This window comes from Sparus aurata, chromosome 7, assembly GCF_900880675.1.
Source record: "Sparus aurata chromosome 7, fSpaAur1.1, whole genome shotgun sequence".
NCBI lineage: Eukaryota > Metazoa > Chordata > Actinopteri > Spariformes > Sparidae > Sparus > Sparus aurata.
In genome coordinates, this window is record NC_044193.1 from 10,281,333 (window position 1) to 10,296,429 (window position 15,097).

The following is a 15,097-nucleotide window of genomic DNA, read 5'->3' on the forward strand; positions in this document are numbered from 1 at the left end:
AAAAGTTTCATGATGTTATCATTTCACTCAAAGTTCAGGGTGAGGCGGCGGCAAAACATCAAGTAAGCACGCAGTCAGCCATTAACTTACAAAAGTGCTTGTGCAGCAATGGTATAAATATTTCTCCGCTGTTTTGTAAAGAAGGATGAATTTAACCTCCCGCGATGTCGGACGACTTGCTCTCCCCAGTTTTGTGTTGAATCAGGCGCTACATTTTTTTTTTCCCCACCAGCATTTTAATTGAATCAGTGAGGTGTGGATGGATGGAACCCAGGTCCGGTCTGTGGTTGCTGAGACGTATCATTCCTATCGCCTGCCTGTAATAGACCTTTACTGACTGCTTTGCACGGCCTCCACTGATTGATTGTATTGATTCATCCAGTTTACCACTGATACAATAGGGAGAGTTATTGACCCTCATCAAACCAGGCCAGAGCTGCTGTGACCCTGTCAGTTTTTCTTATAGGTATAAAAATATTCAGTCAATGGAGAACTTCACTGTTTTAAATGAAAGTAGACACATTCATTGCTATTTCTTTTATTATAATTGTTAGCATCGTATGTTGACCAACAGCTTTTGTGTGTTTTAAATGTATTTCAATATACTGTCTAGCTTCTGTGAATATTGCTTGCATGGGGAGTTTGCTCAGCTATCACAGGCTGGGAGAATGCTTCTTTTCCTCGATTTTTCTCTACTTTTCTCTTTGCCTCCTGAAGGACTGAAGAAAGTTCGTAATCCGGATCGAATGTACAGATCAGCAGTGTGTTATGCTGGCCATGGTCCACCTAAGAGTATCAGTGATGACACAGAGACGAACAGTAAGAGTCAGTTATTAATACTGCATTGCTGCTCCAAGAGGCCACTAGCTGGCCCAATCTATTATTCATTCATTGATTCATTTATTTACTTCTTGATTTCATCCGTTCCCCCATGCCCCCTTCCTCCTTTTTTTATTCTCCTCCAACACAACACCTCCTCGGGCTGCTTTGTTGATTGAAGTGTCTGCTTTACGGGATCACGCTGTCAATAGCTGAAGTGTTGTCGTTAACTAAGAGTGATTGTTTCAGGTTGAGGCCAGGGGATCAGAACCTGAGCAGACCCTCAGAGAGAAAGCTTACAGTTTGAGCCATCAATAATGGCCCTGTACTTGCCTTTTCTCCGCTTGTTCTCAAACCTGCTTTTGACAGGGAGGAAAAAATCAACTAAAGTTAACGGCATGACTTTAAAAAACTCTGACAAAAATATTTACGCAATGCTTAAAACAAATCCATCCTTTGATATGTGTTCCATCAGATGGTTTAACCTTATATGCGTGCTCTATGAGAACCGTAGACGAGGGGCAAAGAACAAAGACAGCACAACATCATAGCTGAGGTTTTTATGACTTGTAAAAACCAGCTTCTGTGGGAATTGCTTCAGTGCATTTACAAGTCTGTGTACAAGTGCTATTTTCTGTCACAGCCAAAACAAATCAGTGAGAAATATAGGCCAAAGTCTTGATTTTACTCGTTGGTGATTTTCCCTTCATTCCTCTTTAGAAAACGTGTCTGAATTTTAGCCTCTGTCTTTGCCCATTGAAGAAACTGTCCTCTGTGAAGCAGATTGTTTCTCAGCAGAAAGGAGCCCCTTCATTGTTAATAAATACACCAGTCTCTTCACTGCTGGAAGACTCTGTTGATCTAGACTGGGGACTGGATAATTAAGTGTGCTCATGTATTGTCAAAATATAGAGTCTGAAATCACCCACAACCCCTTGTTAGACTCCTCTCTCGAATCCTGTCACTGTGAGAGCTCTGCTGCACCAAATCTTTTTGGTATTTCTTGAAAGAGAGTGTTTTGAGAGATTTAATGACAGGGGACTGCTTGTGCAGATCAATGAAACAAGAACGCAGACTGTAACAGCGACATTGTTGATAGACTTCTGCTTTACCCCCTCATGTGTGACAGCTGTGTCTGACAATACGTTTTGCCAGTCTTGCTATTTCCCCCCATGTTATTGCGTGGTATTACAGTATCCTGTACCCGTGTCACACACCCTGTTTAATGCGTTCAGCCCTGGAGGTTTTTTTCTGCCTCGCCGCCAGGACACTCTAGCAGAATACAGCAACTCAAACAGGCAGGTAAACCATTGATCTGAGTAATCGTCTGAGTAATTGTGGGAGTAGTTATGACACAGAAAGAAGGGCTTTGTTTGTGTGCATGTGTAAGCAGAAGGGAGAAAGTGAAAGAGAGCCGGAGAGAGGGAGTGAGAGAGGGAGAGAGACCTCACCTCTGCTCTCCTTGAGATGGGATTTTTATGGATGGTTGAGCTTGGTGAGGGCTGAGAACACATAAAGAGTCATTTTCAGTTTGTTGCAGGCAGTTAACCGTGTGTGCATGTTTGTTGAACTTCCAGTAATAGGCCTAGCCTTTTTTTTTCGGCTGTTTGACTTTTTGACAGTCTTCCCTTATTATACAAAATTACACCATAATGTTATAACAACATGGAGTCATAGTGCATCCAGGGTATAGCCATTAAGGGAATGTAAACAGTGAATTTTGCCACCCTGCATATGGTGAGTGGTCATACCACACCTGCAAAATGATGTCCAGTGAGGTTTAGTGTAATTTAAATCTCTTACTGGCATTCAGACGCATATTTTTCTTCCACTAAGAGGAAAAAAAAACAACCTTTTGCGTCTTTTACAACAGCTGTTGTGTGCGTTGCAGGTCAAATACTCATCCTATTGCTAGAAGCCTGGTAACGCACACTTTATTGTATTTTTGTTGTAACATAGCAACGCTACAGTGAAGTTCAGTAAGTCTTCTTTCTGCTTGTGGGCGGTTAGTAATTTCACCGTATGTAAGAGTGTTATCGAACAGGCTATAGGCCAAATGATAAAGATAATTGGTTTCCCTGTCCTACACTAACACATGGCTATTTTAAGTCTACGTACTCCTCTCCATGTCCCCACCAAGAGCCATCAGGCTGTGGGGAGACCAGCCCCTGGACTATGGGCCAATCATTGTTATTACTGCCAGGGAAATTTGACACTGCTTATATTGCCCTGTGTGTTGTAGTAAAGCTCAGCTCAGGATCTCCCACAAGCTGTAGGCTTTAGACTTAAGTCCCATCAAGTGCTCTGTTCACGAGTGGCCAAGCACCACCTGTCTTCCTCGTAGATACAATGTAAAATCCGAGGTGTTTTGTGAGCAATCATCTTGGAAATAGTGATTTCAGACTATTATGTAAAAGAGACAAATGACAAAATGTAATATCTTTCACAGGAAAAAATATATTTTTTTGTATTGCTTTTAAGTTGATCATATACGACAGCTTTCATTGACATTAAATGTACCTTGAAGTTGTGATTTTGTCTGCAAATGACAGTTTAGGGGCTTAACTGATTCACAGGAAAGTGTCCTAATGTGAAGACAACAGGGGCAATAATTAATTATTGTAAATACCATCGCAGTAGACTCCTGCTGGTTCAACCCCCTCTTCACCTTTACTCCTTCTTCTTTCACGCCTCACAAGCAGACTGATTGCTTTTAATTGACAGCATGTCATCAGTTGACCACTGTGTGTTGGCTGTCTGAGTTCAACGCTGCTTCACATTCTTTCTTGTGTCTGGATTTTTTTTCTTCATCTGCCAACATCTTGTAATTGCTTTCACCACGCTAGCCTGCCACTGCACTTTTGCATTGGGTCTGAAGATCTTTCGTCATTTTTACTTAACTAGTGCACGTCACATCCCAAACACTCCAACTACTCCACATACTTGTTACATTTCTCATCATCTTCCTGCATATCACAGACCATATTCTCACATCCCTTTCAAGGAAGCTGCATGCTGTAGAAACTGTTTCTTCCAAATCCCCTGCTAGAGATGATTTAAATAATAAGTGATGTTATACTGTTTCTGTTCCTCTCACTGTGACTGCATAAGTGTATGAGTGTTATTCTGTCCATATAATACAGGGATTAAGTGATCAAAACGTCTGTTGCTTCTTAAAAAGTCAGCTTTTGGAACAAACACCATTGTTAGTTGCAGAGGTGTGACAAATGAGGGTACATCACAAGGTGAAACAACAAGGCTTATTTTATATTTTAAAACAATTGATGTTGTCAAATAAACTGAGGTCCCCTTATTTAAAATAGAACCACCAATATGTTGGTTGGTTGATATTATTGGCCGATATTGGCCTGTTACAGATATATCCTTATCCGCTTATATGTTGTCCAGTATGTGCTACTATACATGCACATCTTTATTAATAGCCACATTTGAGGGATCATTGCAAAATGTGTTTATATTTGACCAGAATTGTTTTACTCCTCAATATCGGTATCAACCTCGGCTCATAAATCTCTTTTTAAAATATAGTCATCAAACTGGGAAATATGCAAAACAGGCAATTAATTCATGATTTAGACGTGATGGACTTGTCGCCATCATTAGGAGAGACTTTTGACAGGTTTGGTGTTCAATTTTTTTGCTTGTCCGTATTATAACATTCACTACTATTAATAACTTGTTGCTTGGCATTTGTTTATGTACAGCAGATAAAGGACTGTGTTTTTTTTCTTTTGGAACTTCTCACCCCCACTGATGAAATATGTCTGAGCTAAGCTCTTTTGGCTAACTGCGCTAATTTTGGAGCTGAACTCTTAGTGGCATTTTCGGTCCAGCCCAGTGGATGGCTGTCATCCAACCTAACGATAACAGACATTGCCATGGGCCTAATTCAGTTTCACAGCACTTCTTACTGGACAGAGATGAGAGCCAAATGTTTATCCACAAGACTGTTTGTTCTTCTGTAATTCAACTCCCTCGTGTTTCAGGTGTTGCTCCAAAAGAGCAAATACTGTTACACTGGTCCTCGCCTCCTTAAGCCATATTAGCCACTGAACTGTTGTGGAAAATGCTTGCATTCAAACTGTTACTTTGGATATGCACCGCCAGCAGTGATTTGTTGAATGATCTATAGCCAAAACATTAGCTTGCAATTTCTCCACAATGTGGGCACAGATTAAAAAGAAAAACTGTCACTCCCAGAGCGCTCTGAGACAGAGACGGAAGAGAGAGGGTTTTGCGTTCAGGGCTCAGATATTGATTAAAGATTTGTTTTTGTCAGCCTTTCCAGTCTCATGACCCTCGCTCTCGTCTCTAGGGTGGGGCTGGAGCAAGCTAGCATGACAGATACCCTTAAATTTGGCCCAAGTGTTTGCTTAGCAGCCAGGATCAGTGATAATCCAAACATCAGCACACAGAAATATATATCTTTATACCCGTTCGACAGAGGGTGATGTGAATTATGAAGGGGCATGCACAGGCTGCCTCTGTTCGCACACGGACAGTTAGTGATGGCAACATGAAAGCCGCAGACCTGTAGCCTCTGTGTCGAACAGAGCTCCTCTCCCTGTTTAGCCTTTTGTATGTGAGCTCGCTCATCAAGACCTAGAATGTAATTGGCTCCAGCATGCCAGCTCAGCTCAGCACATCCTCTCACGTAACAAGCTCTGGTATCAGCCTGTCTTGCACTTTAGTGTTTTACAACCAAATAGTAGTTTTCTGTGTATCCCTTTCTTGGCTAATGTACAAGCAGTCATTAAAGCTGCTGTTTAGACTCCAAAATAAATATTAAACCTTGCCGGGGACTCCACAGGAAATGCTAAGAAGTGCAGTTCCTCTCAGGCTTTGATGAGCCTCTGGTTGAGAAAAAAAAGCTACATTTACATTTTCAAAGCCAAGTTTTTGTAGGTAATTTGTTGTTTATGAACTGATAAAATCAGAGGCTTTCACTAGAAAGAGCTTTTCTATACTCTAAACCTATTCCAAACCTGGCATTCAGGCTACTCACTCGTGGGGATAGCCTTGCCACCTTGGACAGATCTTTAATACGTACTGAATCCTTTGTTGCAATGCTCACAGCTCCTCCTTCACATCTGTGGAAGGAGCAGTAGACATAGAGCAGCTGAAATGTTATTAGTGGAGATAAATAGCAGCTGAAAGAAGGAAATGGTTTAGAGTTATGAGAGTGTAACGCTGTTGAAAAGAAACCTCAGCACTCAGCAACAGTTATGTTGAGTTCACCTTTGTGTGCTTTGAGGGTCTCGTAAGAAACGTTCCGGTATTTAAAAAAGGGGCCCCTCTCAAGTTAGACACCGCACATCTAAAAAATAACATCTAAAACACATGATTTAGTGTTTTAACAGCACAAAGCACAGAACACTGTTTGAAACAAGACAACAGTTGGCCTGTTTTTCAAAGAAATATAGTCATCCATATCTGAGATAGATAAAACCTTGAACACCATGGCTCACTGTATAATGTGATGTTAACGTGCTACAGGCCTCTACTGTATATGAACCATTTGTATAAGACAGGCTGGACAGCTTCCTGGTCTGTCATCTTTACTGTTTTCTTCTTCATAGTTTAGTGTTAATTTAGCAGTGGATATAAACACCCACACCAGCACGTCTTGAATAAATAAAGATGTCAAAGCAAAAATTAACCTAAGTGCAACACTGAGTGCATGGCATGTGTGAATAGTCGCCTTAATTTGGATATTGGAAAACAACATAGTTTAATCCTAAAATGCAGATATCTTAATACACATTTCATGGCTTGGATCCGTAGACGTACACTGTCAGTAAATTAAATATCTGGTTCCAAATCCTTTGCACTGAGGGACAGTCTGAAAATCACCACACACTTGGCGTGTTCCCTGGTGATGCTCTGCCAGGCCTGTGCGACAGCCATATTCATTTCTTGCTTGTTTTGGGGCCTTTTTGCCTTCAGTCTGGTCTTCAGTAAGTGAAACACATGCTCACTTGGATTGAGGTCAGGTGACTCACTTGGCTTGACAAGAACGTTTCACAGTGTGGCCATTTTAGTTTTGACTGCACCGCATGACTATAATTTTAAAAAAAACAATCTAATCTGTAAATTCGATTTGTAACAGGGGGTTTTCAACTTGCGAGGCATGTTGCGGGGCGTTGAGGGAAAGATGTAAGGCAACACATGCCTGAAGTGAAAGGAACAGGAGCATGTTGTTTTCTGAAAATGAAGGGAACACAGTTATGTTAGATTGACCCGTTAATTTGGTATGCCTATCAGCACAGTCAGCTGTTGATGTGGCTCACACCTCAAGAAGGCTATTAAGGTATTTCATTGCCTCCCAGATTTCTGTTTTTAGCATCAATCCTTGTACTCCTTCTACAAGTCCTAACTCAGTTAGTTATAACATAATATTGTTAGTTATTTGACAATAGATTTACCTTGCAATAAGACAAAATCCGCATGGCAGGATTTAGCCTGAGAGTATTACTTTTTATTGCATATCACAGGTTTTCTTCAGTATCAACTTAATCCAGGGATGGTGGATTGTTACATTTAAATGGTGCCAAAATGCCAAAATTCAACAAAGATATGCTAAAAACCAGTGCTCTACTTGTTTAAAGTTCTCATGCCGTTATTATAGTTCCTGTTCCCTCCCCCAAAGCATCATTGTTACTGTCATCCCTAAACTAAAAGCTCATGAATTGCTAATGTTAGCTTATCAAATGATAAAACAGGTGAGAACTTCTTCTTTGCAAAATATAAGAAAATACAAACTTATACTTAAAGCTACTGTAAGCTACTGTCTTCATGTCACCACATGAACTGCCAGCGGCAGATATAGCAACACACAGGAGGGTCCTGCTCTCTGCGCGCTCATGAGCAGAGTTCTCCGTCCTGATTGGATAAAGTGGGCAGGGATACTAGAAAATGTATTTTTTTGTTTTATGGAGGTGTATATATATAGATACAAGTTTATCATAAATTATAAAAAATGTTTCCAATAGAACTGTACCCTCTATGTCACAACTGTGTGCTGCAAAAATAACTAAATATATTGGGCTTTTATGAGAATGTCTTCATAACAGAGTTGTGTATTTTTCCATTCAGAGTGTTGGCAGGCACATTAGTAATCAGTCCCTAGTTTCAGCTGTAACCTGATTTCAGAGGCGTCCATGTAAGGTTAAGGGATTAAGAGAAACCCAGTTAACATCTTGTTAGTCCTGCAGTGTTTACACAGGTTGCTCTGTTGCTTAGGGGGTTGTTAGCTGACAAATACAATACTGGCATTTCAGAATAACATACATGTTTCAGATGCTGAGCTGAGATGTGTTTTGCATAGTTGAGGACTTGTAGAGTCAACAATGCTTTGCCCAAAAACGTCTTGGCAATGACCGGTGTGATTATAAGGTTGTGAAAGGATTAAAACCAACTGAGGGATTGTATTGCATTTGTCAAGATTCTTATATATTCTGATCACACCGATATTAGCCTGCTTGCATCTTGAGCAGACATATCCCCCCGCGGTAGATTTCTATCTCGACTCTCTCTGGGAGAAAATCCTCAACATACTTGAGACATATTCCAATTCAGCTCTGTCTCAATGGTGTCATAGGAGGCTGTGCCAGGGGGCAGCATTGAATCCTGAATAATCTGTGCAGAAACTGACTCGCCTTATGTATGTGCTTCTATTGCTGTCGGTCAGTTGCAAAGAGCAAATCTTCTGAGCACATTTTGTAAGATGGGAGATGGCCAAGACTTTGTACTGACCTGTGCTTTGCCTGAGTGTGGATCCGGCGTGATTTCCTATACGTGAGTGGGCTTCGATATTGAGGCCCTTGCTCGTCTTGACCCTTTTAGTGAAAGATAACAAATATGTGGAACTGCATTAAAGCTAGACTGCTGCTCCTTGCTTCTTTTAAGTTGATGCCGTACAAGAAACTGTCTGCACATAAAAAAGAACTTCTTTTGTTCTTTGGTACCTCTCTGATCATTCAGTTGCAGCATGTTTTTTAGGTCTGACAGTGAAACCGCTCTGCTGGTACCTGGGAGCAGATGCTGTATGTGATTCTTAATTGGGCGAAGCGAATGATTACAGTTACCTGTGCATATAAAACAGAGTGTACATGCAAAATTATAGGTACAGATGGAAATACTACAGATCTACTCGTCTGTTCCTCTGGGAGTGATGATGTTCCGACTTACTTATTACATTCAGAGGCTCCAAGCCAGCTCTTTCTCTGTGGACGTACTGCATTCATCCCATTGAATTTTCCATTTCTGAGCAGCAGCACTCTGTTCCAACTGTGATGTACAGCAAGCTGCACACACTCTTCTTATATTCCCATAATCAAGTGCACTACTGGCTTATTTGTATTGGCTTTAAAGTGGTATTTTGCTTTGGTTGAACTTTTTCTCTTTTCTCCCAGTCAACCACTGATATCAGCTACCCTAGGGATACATAGTCAGCACTCATACTCAGGCTTCTCCCTGTCTTTCACTGTACTTGTCCTAGTATCCCAACCTACAGTTATATAAATGTGAAGTAATGTTGTTTTTTAGCTGTATTTTCAAGCTAAATTGAATTGCAGATGATGGTATGGTATTTTGATTTACCTGTAGTGAATTTATTTACATCCACACACATGAAAACTGAAAACTACATTCAGATTTTGCTTGGATTAACCAACTTTACATCCAGTATTTGCAGTGGTATAGTGTGTAAATGCACGAGAGGTGTGGTATATGCAAAATATTAGATTCTCTCTGTTTGTGAGGAATAAACCAAGCTGGTTGTTGTTGGCTTGGTTGCTGTTTTGTGGATGATACACAGGCAAGTGTTTCTTCAATGACAGTCTTACTTAAGTCTCTATTTGCCCTTTGTAATGAACCATAAACCTTTTCTACTCAGGGTTTTTTGATGCCGATGCACCTGCTATTTCACCTAGTGCTGTCTCCAACTTTAAGAGGCTTCCTCTGCTATTTCACTATGATTGACAATCACTGCAGTGTTTCATTTTAACTCATTAATGAAAAGATCCTTCCTTAAAATATCCCCATTTTGTATGTAAATTATTGAAATTATTGCCACATAAGCCTGCATCTCATGTTCTGATAAAAAAAGCACCCGAGACTATAATAGGATTTTTCATGATAGTATAAATTCAACATGTCTTTTGTCTCCCTAAACAAACATAATTTGTTCACACTTAAGCCATCTGCATATTTGAGCAGAAAGAAAGCAATAGAATGAGATGAACATTTGAATGCGTTCATGCATGAGGGCGCCTTTAAACCTCACTGTTTTATAATGCTTGCGAACTGGTTTGCGAAATGTAAATTCTAGATTGAAGGACATACATTATGATGTAAGCATCGAGGCCTTGTAATTGTAATTATTTCCCTGAATAATATACCACATTCTGGCATGCAGCACATAGATTCCCATACTAAATCCCCGTACACTATAAAATCACTCAAGGGTGTTTATTGTGTCTAAATAATGAATAGACACAGCCTTTACAAGTTGACAGTGAAAAATTTGCGTTGAACTCCCCTGATGGAATGCATTTCACAGTAAAATAATTTAGCTGAGCGCAAAATAAAATGTATGCAATCCTCTATTCTTAGATTAATTTCCTAATTCAGCCGGGGATTGTTATTTTACAGTCGACGTGCTACTGCAGAATGACTGATAGACTGATAAAGAGGCAGACAAGCAAGTCAGTGAGGAATGAAGCCTGTGCTAAATATTCTGTTTTGTCTTGCTCGTGTTGTAGATGAACATGGACATTTGAAAATATACCTGCCCAAGAAGCTGCTTGAATGTCTACCAAAATGCACCTCGCTGCCAAAGGAGAGACACCGGTGGAACACTAATGAGGTAAAGCCATCGCTCCTTATCACACCACGTTCTACACAGTCCATCTTTTTACCCATCCATAAGACACAATTTTCTTTTTTCAGACAGGTCTGTAAGTGATGTAAACTATCTTCAAACTGTCTCTTAAGTGCTTGCATAGTTTACATGTTTCATTATGTCACATGAACCTGTTACCATGTGACATATTTAATAATTTAGATATATTAGATTAAATTTCCTGGTGTTCCCTCCTCAGATTACAACAATTGAAAAAAAAAAATCAACACGATTGTTTTAACTTTGGCATTATTTTATTGGTAAAAGTTATTTTGTAGATTTTTCATTGTATTTTTTATTTCTGAGGTTTAAAGTGCAAACATTTCTTAGGACTGAAGCTCCGAGCCTAAAATTGATTGTGTAAATATTGAACCAAAGCTTCCTTTCTTGTTTTCAGCTGCATCACAATTTTTTCCCTAACATACACAATTCATTGCCACTGGGCTTACCATGGATAGCCTGACCTATAATCGTGATGTGGTATGTTTTTTAGGTTGAATATAAGCATAGAACACAAAATAACGAAAAAAATAACTGAGACAGTTTTAAAATATCTACCTCATCTTATAGTAATTATTACTGTCGATTTCTAAATCCTCATTCTCCAAACAAAACCCTGTGTGGCATGAATCAAAGGTTAATGTCAGTTGCATGTTAAGTGTTTTTCAAAAATCTCCACCGCTGCTGTATTTAGCAAGCATTGTGAGAGGCTCTCGACGTAAACGAAAACAGTGTTTAACATTGCTGCTGTGAAAGCTCAAGGTGTCTCGCATTTCATATTTGCATCACATCAGGGAAGATAACATTCCACTTTACATTTCTTTACTTGAAAATCAAATCCAGAAACACTTTGCTTTTGTAAGAGGATGCCACAGAAGCCTATCGCAGTGGTTTTCCTTTTGCGTTTTGCGAAAGGCCAGGCTTGTTAAATTATTGTTTAGCCCTTAATCATTTAAGAAATTTTGCCTTGTTTTGGTGTTTGAGGATTTACAAGCATAAGTGTATTGAAGAGTGAACTGCAGAATTAGTTACTGCTCCCAAGGCCTGGAAAATATATCAATGATGCAAGTATATATAGTTGATAATGTGATATGAGATGAAATATCAGCGTACATTTTTGTATCTTTTTATTGTGATATTTATTGTCTTTACCTGACTTTAAAGATGGCATTGCAGTAAAGTCATTTTCTGAACTTAACAGACTTTTCTACATGTTCTAACACTTGCCTTTACCCACTTAGTCATTATCTCCTGTATTTATAATTATAAATATTGTCATAATATCGATTTTGAGGTATTTGGTCAAAAGATGTCATGATATTTGATTTTGTTGCCCAGTCCGAGCATTTTTGAAGTGCTTATAAGGAGGTATCAAATTATGAAGATATGTAATCTGTAAATATAATTTTAAGGTAATATCTTCCGGCCCTATTTCTGCATAAACAATCTAATGCAAGCATGTGGTAGACACACATCATTTAATTTGGTATTTTGTTTTGTCATTATTACGTGAAAAAAAATACATCTTAAAACAAAAACAACAATTTTTGGAAAGAGCTTCCATTTATTAAAATCTTCATAAAATATAAGCACATAGTAATTTATTCGCTCTTGCATTATTTTCATTTAGTGCACCAACACATACACAAGTCTTAAATATGCTAAACTGTATTTTCCTCACAAGGAGTAACTGTATATTGCTTCATTTGCCTCTAAATGCATTTGCCAACCTGCTGTTTTTCTCAGGGGACAGGTTGATGGATTTATCACTTTCATATCCGCTATTGATAGATGAAAAACTTTTTTTTCCCTTTTCTCTTCTGAGATTAGCTGGTAGTAATTAGACCTAAACACACACCATGACAAATCTGAAAACCAATGTGCAAAAATCAACCATCCATGCTTTGATTAACACATTGTGACCATATAAATATAGTCATCTGCGGAGATGAAAGTTAATTGACTGAAAAACAACCAGATGATAAGGCACCAGACACGCTTGTTTCTAAGGAACAGGATGTTCAAAAAGGTAATCTGTCACTGATGTACAGTTAGATATTATTACACACTGACGTTGCGTAGTTTATTTTAGAAAATGGATGAAGGGAATTATTTATATGTGGTAAAGACATTGATCTATAGAAGTCGACAAAATTACAGTTGTGATTAATACCAACATAGTTTCTTGTACTGTACATCACTTGCAGTCTGTCGAGGTCTCCATCTGTCATATTTTTGCTCTGCTCTAGTTATGAAAAAAATGCATAATGCTTGCGTGTTTCTAATTGGCTGATGTTGTAACTTGTTTGCCCTGTCTGACCTGCATTGTGCTGCTAGCAGTCTAAATTAATTAACATGGCTTTGAAATTGATCTCAAAATGTAAGTCTAAGCATTTGGTGGGGATAAATGCTGTCGGCTGCAGTTGTTAGCATGTCTTGTCGTTTATTACCAAATTTAATCATAAGAGACACGTTTCAGGAAAAGCACCATTGACATTGTGTTACTGGGTTGCAGATTGTGGGTGTTTGGCTGGAGGGATATTACAAAAAAATGAGAAAGAAAGACAGTTCCAGTGATGTTGTGGCGTGCATGCCAATAGTGCTTTCCAGGGTCGAAGAGAGCAAGGCAACCTTTCCTAAAATCAAGGACGTTTCGTTTTTGTGCAGACCATGCAAATCAGTGTTTGTGCCTCATTGGTGGCAGACAGGCAGGAAGGGAGGGATCAGAGTGGCTCTTGTCGGTGCATTTGTGTGACTCTTAGTGAAAGTGACACCTCATCAATTCTGTGCATATTTCTGGCACCAGCTCAGCATGCTTAATGCACTAATTTCCCACTTTCTATGTTTAAGGAATCTCAGTAGTCTGGCAGGAGACTATATTAGTATATGAGATATTCAGAGCTGCAGTGATTCAATGATTAATGCGTTAGTTGATCAGTCTATTTGTTAATCTGCTACCATTTCCATAATTAATAGTTTAGTTTATTCTCAAGCAAAAATATTTAGTAGTTCCAGCTTCTCAGATGTGAGAAGTTACTACTTTTCCCTCATATTATCACAATATGTAATGTAAAATATGACATAACCCAGTATAACGTTGCCAGGGAATTCATCATTTAGTGATTGTTATGACTTTTATTGATAATAGCTTTAGGTTATTATGGTTATTATTAACCTAACCCCATATTTGTTGTATTTAAGTATTAAAAATTGCTCCATAGTAATACTAACCTTTGTGGACTTTAGCTTGCTAACAAACCAAAAATGCAAGTTAGGTATGTCGATTTGATGACTCTTCTTCAATGTCAACTCACACTGTTTTTGAGAGCACACCTATAAAACAGCTGTCATACATTTTAAAATAATATTTTCCTGGCTTTATAATGAATCACCTAACCCGTTTATCATGCTTATCACTCTTCTTTGTGTACAGATGTTCTTTGAATCCCTCGCATGACTGCAGAACTATTTGAACTTTGCACACACTGCATGAAGGCACATTTATGAAGTGTCTGTCTATTGTTTCTTTCCCCTTACGCCCACTTTTTTACTCTTGTACATTGTTTGCACTTTGTTCACATCTGTGATAATTCCATTTCGGTTTCATTAATGAAGAGGTGCACACTTAATTTCACTTTTGGTGGAAACGATTGAGGATACATCTTGCTGGATTGGAAACTTTAATCTGGAAGGAGAATAAGTGTGCGTATGTGCGTGGGGGGTTGTTGCTAGTGATGTGAAGTGAAGCTAATGCAGAACTATTCATTTCTATCTCCTCCTCATGATTCCACTGTGTAGTTTCATGAGTGGAGGTGTGCAAGAATACATTTCAAGCATTTGCTGGAAAATTAGATAAACCAATCGAATCAAAATTCAAGGGAGGGAACGGGAGTTTAGAAGGTTGAATGGTACTCACGTCATTGAATAATGAGCAGCGTGCAAGGTACGGATATGCTATCAGCCTTCAAATAATCAATGGGAGAGAAGCATCTGGCAGTGCTAGAGAATTTACAGAGAAAAAAACAAGGTGTTATTGTAACAAAGAACAAAAGGAGATCGTGATTCGAATGTATTTTGTGGAAATAATCACTGATTTCTTTGCAATTTTTCATCTAATAAAATGAGACAAGATGATGGCCCACTTCATAGTTTGTACAGCAACATATAAATACTAATGGGAAGTCTATTTATTTACCTTGTTTTCCCCGCTTCTCCTTTAGCCATTGATGTTCCAGAGTCTACCAGGTGAGACACATAAGAACAAATCCTCACAGAATTCCTCTCAGGTCTGCAGCGAAGCGTTATTGTCTGCTGGGTGCTCTGGCACGATGACCTCTATTTTGCTAGACATTT

At 39.0% G+C, this 15,097-nt stretch overlaps 1 protein-coding gene across 9 annotated transcripts in view; it reads left to right on the top strand.

Annotated features, from left to right (window-relative positions):
* camta1a (calmodulin binding transcription activator 1a) overlaps positions 1-15,097 on the top strand; it is a 289,186-nt gene that overhangs the window by 3,207 nt on the left and 270,882 nt on the right. For 8 of the 9 annotated variants that reach the window (XM_030421881.1, XM_030421871.1, XM_030421872.1 and 5 more), the window contains exons 2-3: positions 718-819; positions 10,605-10,708. In XM_030421881.1, coding sequence (XP_030277741.1) covers positions 718-819; positions 10,605-10,708 — 206 coding nt within the window. The remainder of the gene's footprint in view (positions 1-717; positions 820-10,604; positions 10,709-15,097) is intronic. The other variant, XM_030421875.1, reaches the window with a different exon arrangement.